At 37.7% G+C, this 9,372-nt stretch overlaps 1 protein-coding gene across 1 annotated transcript; it reads left to right on the top strand.

Annotated features, from left to right (window-relative positions):
• Positions 1-7,799: 7,799 nt before the first annotated feature.
• On the top strand, positions 7,800-8,939 carry LOC127798287 (uncharacterized). Its single transcript, XM_052331748.1, has 3 exons — positions 7,800-8,375; positions 8,439-8,621; positions 8,709-8,939. Exons 1-3 carry the CDS (start codon positions 7,800-7,802, stop codon positions 8,937-8,939), a joined length of 990 nt encoding a protein of 329 aa, XP_052187708.1.
• Positions 8,940-9,372: the final 433 nt, after the last annotated feature.

The raw sequence follows: 9,372 nt of genomic DNA, 5'->3' as shown, positions 1-9,372 counted from the left end.
AAGAGAGGGTGAACCACGGTAGCAGCTGTAAGGCTGCTCATTTGTGACTAGAAAGTCAAGGGTTTGAATAGTGGAAATGGTGTTTTCTTAAAAAAAAAGAGGGAGAAAAAGAGAAAGATGAAGTTATTTTGCATGTAACCCTAAACCCTCTTCCAACCCTCACTAAACAAGTCTTTTAATGAGCCAACTAAGTTTCCCAATGAAACTCACTCATTTCTATTGTTTAAAATGCAGACTTGGTGCTGGAGCTCTAGGGGCAGACAAAGCATTCATAAGTGTGGTTACGATATATAACATTTAAGAGTTCTGGTGTACTATGTGTACAAGGTTTTTATGAATTATTAGTATGTCTAGCAATATTTTAGCTATTGCATCCAAATAAGCTTGAGATGATTAAACTATTGCATCCAAAAGGAAGAAAAGAGCTCCCTCCTCTCTTATCATCCTTGAGCAATATATATAAAGATTGAGGTCTATCCCCATGTTAGCAGACATGATTCAGTTATCTTGAGTGCAATATTTGGTTTGTTGGCTTCTTCCCTGATTTACACATGATTATGCATTCATTTCTTTTCTTGGTCAATGAACAAAATCTTCCCTAATACTCATTCTACATAATTAAACTATTCTTGATGAGGCAAGTTGCCCAAATATTAAATGAAAAACAAATGGGTTCTTAAAATTGAAGCTTCAATGCCATGCTTCATTCTCGCATTTACAGTGCCAAATAAAAATTGAACTAATTGGATTTAATTCATTGTGTACGGGTATTAAAAGAAAGAACAAAGAGGTACTCAAAGAACTGCCTGGAAGTCGTTTGGTTCCCAGGCATGTACTGTTTCTCTGTTTTTTTTTTTTTTTTGAGTTTATATGCATTAAAAAAATCTTAAAACTTATTTCCAATTAAATAACACTTCATGCGTGGTGACAAGTTGAGATGATGTTATAAAATTAAATTTTTTGAGTATTTTAAACTCCCTTTAATTTGCTTTGACATGAAATATTTTATTTATTTTTTGATGCTTGTCTTATAGAAAAGTTCAATTTTTTTCATATTTTATAGTGTTTGATTTTTTAATTTAAAAATTCTTATGTAAATATAAAATAAAAATTAGATTTAATAATATTAATTTTATGAATGGAGAAAATTGTGACAGTTAAAATGGACAGTTCTTTTCATTGGACCTCCAAAATAAAGGCTAAGAGGATCCTCTAATAATGTTGAAGCTAATACTCCTTGGTGAAGAACAGAAAAGAGACCTGTAATAAGAACTCAAAAATTATTAAAGATGTCTTCTGGCCGGTGGTCCCTAATGTTTGTCCTATTTTTATTTTATTTTTTTATATTATCAAAATATATTATCCCTATTTTAATTTTCTTATATTTATTATTTTTTTTTTTTTAATTTTTTATATTGTCCTATTTTTTATATTCTTAAAATTTTTTAATAATAAATATTCTATTATAGTATAGATGTTGACCCAAGTTAGTGCTTACTTATCAAACATTGTCATACATCAAATAATTTACTATTTGCAATTTTCACAATTTCTTCATGCTAATAGTTTCCCCTATTCACTCGTTTTGTATATTTATTTAATAAATGTTTAAAATGTATCTTATGTTTATATCCTTCAAATATAAATTTTTTAAATTTATTTTAATTTTAAATAGGTAATTAGTATTTATTTTATTAAATGTTCAAATAAATTTTATACTTGACTCAAAATATTAATTTTTCATAATCATTTTAGTTTTAAATAAGTAAATGGGCCTCATTTATTGATCCATTGTCATCTCTAATTGAGCGGTTTAAGCCTTTTAAGGTGTTCCCACTCGGTCTTTCACATGGTTAAAGAAAAATGATTTGATTTATTAAGGGATGGTATTTTAGGATTAGTTTTTCATTAGAATTTTTAAATTTTACTTATTTCCCCCAGATCGTCTCTTGTAAGCTTCAATTTGAAGATTTATGGTTTTCAATAATTATTATTCTACCCTTTGAGATTTACTAAAATAACAACCATGGCTCAAACTCGAGACTCTCAAGTTCACTAATGATATCACCGACTATTATGCTAGAACTTTAATAGTAAAAATTTACATTTACCAAGTAAAATTTTATTTTTTAGTTTTGAGTCAAATTTATAAGTATTCATTACGAGATTCATATTGACTTTATATTTATATGCTTGAATTGTATATAAACATTCAAAGTGTTAGGATTGTGTTACGAAGGTGATTGAGATTTAATACACTTGAACTCGCCTTTCATAAAAATTTAAAGTGTCAAGGTCATATTAGTGAGAGAAAAAGATCACCGAAATTTAATACACTAAGACCCTATATAAAATTTTGAAGTCGAATATAGTTTATAAAATTCAAGGCCCAAAATGGCGTCTAATTACTAAGGTTGAACAATGACTTATAAATATGGAGGTCAAGGATTAATTGCTCAAACTAATGTAGGATTTTTAAGTTTTGGTCTTTGGGAGATTTGAAAATTGTGATTTATTAAATTTTTTTTTTACAAATCATCTTAATCTCATTCATGAACACAAATTAAATAAACACAATTAAAACAATTATATATATATATTTTAATATATGGTTATAATTTTCTTGATTGAAAATTAATTTTTTATAAAAATTAAAAGTTATTAATCCTTGCTTTTGCCAAGCATGGGTAGTAGATTCAAGGCAGGAAAGACAAATTGAGACAGACGACATGGTTAAGCAGCTGGGGAGCATCTGCCAAACATGAGTCATATACTATATTCAAGGCACGAAGAACAAATTGAAACAGCCAGACATATTCAAAGGCAAGCAAGGCAATTTATTATATAATATGATTACCCCCATAAAAAAAAAAATATGACTTCTTGAATAACACCCTTTTTAGATTCATCTTTTGGGCATAAATTCAAATTAATATTCATAATTTGAATTTTTAAACCTCAAATGAGAAGGCCAAGTGATCATTTTCAAATGATCTCCTCTTACTATACAAATATATATGTGGAGGAATAGAGGGAGAGGGCCTCCAGAACATAAATTGAGCAGTCGGATAAATGATACGTTGGTATCAGTTCAGTAAATCATGAGTTTGATTTTCATTTTATGCGATGAAACAAATCTTACATATTAAGTTTTTTGACGGGATGGATGATTCTAATATTGAAAATGATGTAAGAACTCTCATCCTAGGGGGAGGGGAGGGGTGGTTATGAATTAAATATGTTTCGAATTAAGAATGCATTGAAATTTGAGAGGGGGGATCATAATCATCTCGATCGGAGCTACTTATTCCAACACGCAATGATTCCGCTCATTGAAACTGTGGCCACCAAACAAACAAAGAATGACGTGAAGCAGTTGATTTCTAAAGGCACATATATATATATATATATATATAAACTGCGCCTATTGGAAATGTCATATCCATGGGTGCGTGTGATGCTGAATTGTTATCGGATTTGCACCAAGAAGATGAGGTGGAGACTGAGACTTTTGAAGCTTTGTTTTGTCCTCAGTATTTCATAATAGAAAAAGACGTGTGTGGTGCGGTGCGGTGCGGAAGAAAGGGATTAAGGAATAGTATTAAAAGTATTTCCATTCACATTTTATGTTTTACGTTACTAATTAATTCATTCATGTTCCGCTCCATGCGGCAGCCTATAATATAATCCCACCACTTTCCTTCCCCCATCCCCTCTATTCGGTCGGTCGGATTTAAACCCATTCTAATAGGCTCCGACGGATCCATTTAAAGAAAAACTTTAATAGAAAAACAAAGAGCCCGCCCGCCCGCCCGCCCGAGTTTGGATTTGGGTACGAAAACATCTCTCTAATTTTGATTTCAAAACTGAATCGATCGACTTAAATTCAGAATCAGCAGAAACATCTTCTAGATTTATTTGGGTATTTTTTAAAGGAATTTTGTCCATAAATCTTACCCATCGGATTTTTTTATCTAATTCAAACACAATCAATTAAACAATTATTATTAATTAACATTATTAATATATATATATATATATTATTAATCAATGGCTTATGTAATGTATCTGAATCCGACCACCCATTCCATGAGAAAACCACATTAGACTTTGAATTAGTACTAAAAAATCAAACGCGCCAAATAGCTTGTTCATATATATATATATATATCAAACCACCTTAGACTTTGAAGTAATAATACTAAAAATCAAACAGCTTGTTCATATATCGGAGGATTCTTCAACGCGATTGGAAAGAGAATGTGGGTTGATTGCGTTTGCTTATGTATTCGCTTACGTACGTACGTGCATAAGGAGCTGGTTAGCTGGCTGAGAGAGAGACAGAGAGAGAGAGAGAGAGAGAGAGATTTGGAAGAAGCATGAAAGATGGTGAGGGTCCAACCGCATGGACTATCAACAGTGGGTGGCTGGCAGCGCCACATTTTCCACGTCCGTTGAATTCAATTTAATATCACTCCCAATGCCCCATCTTTCCTTCCTCTGACTGTCTTCCCCCAGACCCATCCACTCGTTTTTGGTTTTTTTTGACCAATACCAATTAGATGCTACTAATTAATTTACAAATTTATTCTTCTTATTTCTTATCTACCACTGAACGGTGGGTTATTATTATTTAGAATTCTGGTCTGTTTAAATTAAGTGCTGGGTATTAACTAGTTGTTGCACATACAGTAGATTGATCATTTTTTTTTTAGTGACCAGAACGACACTATTTGCTTTTATCTAATTGACTATGGCAGTCTTCTTTTCTTGTTTTAATTTTTAGTTTTGATTTTTAAATTTATTTTTAATTTTATATTTTGAACGTTTATTTTAAAAAAATACGTTATTTTTATTATTCTGAAAAAATATTTTTCAAAATTTAAAATTAAAAATCGCGTTAATTTTAAAATTTTGAGAAAAAATATTTTATAATATTTTATTCAATAAATTTAATTATTTGTTAAATTAAAATAATTTAATATTCATATATTATTAAATAATATGTACGTTTTAAAATTAATGAATTTACAATTTAAAATGTATAGAATGCCTTTTCACCCCCTCATTGTGACAACGCCATTATCATTCTGTTTATAAGTAAAGAGAACAATAATTTTTTTTTTTTTAAATCTACCTTGCTTGTGGTAGACAGAACTCTGATGAAAAAATGGCCAAAAGTGAAATACTATTTTCACCCTTCATTGCCAAGCTTGTGGTGGTGATGGCTTGTGTGGCAGACACGTTGCCGACCAATAAGGAAGAAACCAGTCGAATCTAAAAGAGAAAATGAAGAGAAGGAGTTGGATGGGGGAGATAGGCATTGTTATGGGTATTTTTCACACCATTTCTTATGGGCTAGACACGACCCAGCAGGTCGGTTCAATCGCCAGAAACCTAATAGACCCAAAGCCAAGCTCGTCAAAACAAGGTCACACGTGACTGAGACCTGAGCTTAGACTGCAGAACCAAATGAGCTCCTAGCTTGCTAGCCTAACCGAGCGAGCTCTCAGCAACACTTCTAACTCACTGGCTTAGTCCTTCAACTCACATAACAACAAAATCATCGAACAACCGAAAGCCAAGACCCACCTACTTTATCTAAGCCAAACCAGATCCCTGGCAATACGGATCTCACTCCCGATTTTATGGAATCAATAATGACATCTTGTCTCCATAATATTATCTTATTATTTTGGATTTTATGTAAATTGCAAACATCTCACACTATAAATAAGGGTTAAAAACCATTATAAAGAACAATAAGAAATGATATATTATTACTTTGTCGGAATACTCAGAGAATAGTCGTGGAGTAGGTATCGTTCTGGCCGAATCACGTAAAAACTTCACATGTACGTTTTACTTTGTTTCTCCTCTTTTGGCTTATTTTCTCATTGCCGACCTACGAATCATGGTTGGCTAATTCTGAACGTCGACATTTTGGCGCTAGAGGAAGTGACTGCTCTGATTGCTAACCATGGCAAGAGGAAGGAACGCACGAAGCTCTGACGCGGTGGCCGATTTGCCAGAGAATCACCACAATCAATTGCTGGATGTTCCATTGGCTGGAGGACCCATTGTTTTTGCGGCGGGTACCCCTTTACCACCATCGCCCAGAAATACTACCGGCATGCCCTCGCGGGTTCCTGTCCAACCCGTTGCTCCGATTGTTAGGGTAGAGGAGATCCAAGCCTGGCAGCAATGATAGGAGGTGTTAAAGAACATAGTTATGCAGCTCATTGATGCGGTCAGGGTCTTGGCCTAAGTTTAGGCACAGGCTATGAAGAGGCCGTCGAAAATCCTCTCACCCCAGAGGATTCGCCAGCCACGGGAGGAGAGACCTCCACCAGGTGAGGAGGATATTAGAGATAACTATCCACCTTCAAATCGTCATTCCCCAGAGCAGGATAGCAAGCGATCGCAGGCTCAACGATCTGCAGACCTGGACTCTACCGTTGAGGAGTTGTATCAAAGAGTCCGGCAATTAGAGGCACAACAAGGGGTTTATGGCCAGAATATGGTCGTAGTGATAGGACACCATTCACTAGGGAGGTCGAGCTCGAACCTCTCCCTTGTAGATTCAAAGTCCCGAGTATGCCGCAGTACAATGGGGATAGTGACCCCTATGACCACCTAGAAGCGTTCAATGTCCAGATAGATTTGCAGACAACCAGCTCGCTGGATAAATGTCACGTCTTCCCAGTGATCTTAGGCAATATTCCCCGTGCCTGGTTCAGGAGCCTTCCACCTCGTAGTATTAGCAGTTGGGAAGACTATTAGCAGAGGTTTCTCAATTAGTATAGGGCATTGAGAAGGCAGCTTGCCCTACCGTGTCACATCACCACGGTATTCTAGAGGACAAAGGAGTCCTTGAAGGATTACATTGCCAGGTTCAGGCGCGAGGTTTGTAACATTAAAGATCCCTCCAATGAAAGTGTCCTGACTGCGATTTTTGCAGGTCTCCGCAAGGATGGAAAGCTCTATGAGAGCATCTATAGGACCCCAGTCAAGGATTTGGGTGAATTCTATTAACGAGCTGCTAAGGAAATCCGATGGGAAAAGGCTTTTGGCTCGAAGAAGCCTTTCGGATAGAAAGAAAAGGCCGGGGGCTCCAACCCGAACAAGAAAAAGAATAACCGAAACAATGAAAGGGAAGTTCAAGGAGATCGCTCAAACAATCAAGTCTCCAAGCGGGCTCGCAAGGCGGAGAGAGAATAACGACCTTCACGATTAGGTCATTTTGACAGCTACAGTGCCTTATCAAACCCCAAGAAAGGATATTCGTTATGGAGAGAAGCAGGGAGGATTTCAGGAAACCCAACTCGATAAGAACTCCCAACAAATTCAAAAATAAGGAGAAATTCTATGCATACCATAATGAGGCAGGTCATAACACCTCTGAATGCTGGGATTTGAGGGATGCCATTGAGGACTTCATTAGAAGAGGTCGGCTGAGGGACTATGTGGTGCGATCGACCAATCAGCCATCCCAGCAACTAGCGCAGCAGTGGCCTCCCCCAGATGATGAGCGTGCGCCGGCAGTTTGAATGATTTACACAATTCATGGTGGACCTCACCTCGTTGGGACTTCCCATAGGTCCTATGAAAGGTACATACGAGAGGCCAACCACATCTTGCTAGCAGGATTAAACGAGCATGCCGGACCCATGAAGCAAATCAGACTAATGGCAGAAGAGATCACTTTCTCAGAGGAAGATGCCAGAGATGTACGCTGGCCACACAATGATACCCTCGTCATTTGTGCCTAAATCGACAATACGGAGGTCCGAAGAATAATGGTGGACATGGGCATCTCAGTGAATGTGATGTACAGAGCTTGCTTTGATCAGATAAGATCGGGACTGAAACAATTAGGCTTATCCTCAGAGCCACTCTATGGGTTCACTGGAGATACGATGGTCCCCGTTAGGAGGATTAGTCTCCCTTTTACCATTGGAGATATAGATCGCCAACCCACCACATTAGCTGAATTCCTTATAGTAAACTGCCTGGCATACAACATCGTGCTTGGGAGACCGGCAATGAATGATCTGGATCTGGTCACCTCGATCAGGTCGCTGACTATCAAGTTCCTAACCTCCAACGGAGTAGGGTGTGTACGAGGTGAGCAGCACCTTGCAAGGCGTTGTTACGAAGATGCTATAAAAATGGGGGCCAAAGGGAATAAGGTGAACATTGTTATAGGCAGCGACCCACGACCTCCCAGCCAGAAGAGAGTCAGCTATGATCTGGATCCCTGCGAGGTGGACTGTGACAGGGCCACCGGCCCAGTGGAAGAGCTCAAGGACATCTCAGTCAGCGAGATGGATGAAGAAATATGCCTCAAGCCGGGGAGGAATCTAGCTCCTGAGGTAAAGTCTTAACTTGCTAATTTCCTTAAAGCTAACCTCGATGTGTTTGCATGGAATCACAAGGATATGGTAGGAATAGGAATAGCCCCAGAGGTTGTGTCGCATAAGCTTAATGTAGACCACAGCTACAAACCAATGCATCAAAAGAGGAGGGCGATGACTTTTGAGCACTACGCCGCTCTTAAAGAAAAAGTGGACAAGCTCCTGACAAGCAAGTTCATTAGAGAAGCCCATTACCCGACTTGGGTAGCTAACCTGATTTTGGTAAAGAAGAAGAATGGGAAGTAGAGGACCTGTGTTGACTTTACCGACCTGAACAAGGCTTGCCTGAAGGATAGCTTTCCTCTCCCTAGAATCGATCAGCTCGTGGATGCAACGGCTGGTCACCAGCTCCTCAGCTTTATGGATGCTCATTTGGGCTACAATCAAATCCCCATGAACCCCGACGACGATGAGCATACCTCGTTTATTACTGACCGGGGGATTTATTGTTACAAGATGATGCCCTTTGGCCTGAAGAATGATGGGGCGACATATCAGAGGCTAGTGACACATGATGTTTAAGGCGCTGATCGGTAAGACCATGGAGGTCTATGTTGACGACATGCAGGTAAAGTCAGAGTAGGTAACCGATCACATTTCTGACTTGAGAGAGATGTTCAAGGTCCTCAGAAGCTATCAGATGAAGCTTAACCAACATAAGTATGCCTTTGGGGTCGTCTTTGAATTTTTTTTGGGTTTTATGGTGAATAATAGAGGTATTGAGGCCAATCCGGAGAAAATATGAGCTTTACTCGATATGAAGTTTTGGCCTTGGTTGTTGCTGCTCTGACCTTGACTCCTGCGAGCTGGAGCTCGAGGCTGCAGATGAAGCAGCCCCTGATTTGGCCTTGGACTGTTTTAACATGGTAAGGTTAAGTCTCACCATGTCTACGGCTTGACCTTCTCCCCCTCTGTTGCTGCTGGCTTCGGTGAGTTCGAAGGCAGACAGAACGGG

This window comes from Diospyros lotus, chromosome 3 (assembly GCF_014633365.1).
Source record: "Diospyros lotus cultivar Yz01 chromosome 3, ASM1463336v1, whole genome shotgun sequence".
Lineage (NCBI taxonomy): Eukaryota > Viridiplantae > Streptophyta > Magnoliopsida > Ericales > Ebenaceae > Diospyros > Diospyros lotus.
The sequence above is the reverse complement of the archived record's forward strand: the minus strand, read 5'-3'. Positions and strand labels throughout refer to the sequence as shown.

Bases quoted from the DNA above. Each gene is read 5' to 3' on its own strand.
- LOC127798287 (XM_052331748.1), top strand. From the start codon at position 7,800: ATGGTGGACATGGGCATCTCAGTGAATGTGATGTACAGAGCTTGCTTT. The intron at 8,376-8,438 runs GTAAAGTCTTAA...TGGAATCACAAG, and splicing joins GGAGGAATCTAGCTCCTGAG to GATATGGTAGGAATAGGAAT. The intron at 8,622-8,708 runs GTAGCTAACCTG...GCTTGCCTGAAG, and splicing joins AAGCCCATTACCCGACTTGG to GATAGCTTTCCTCTCCCTAG.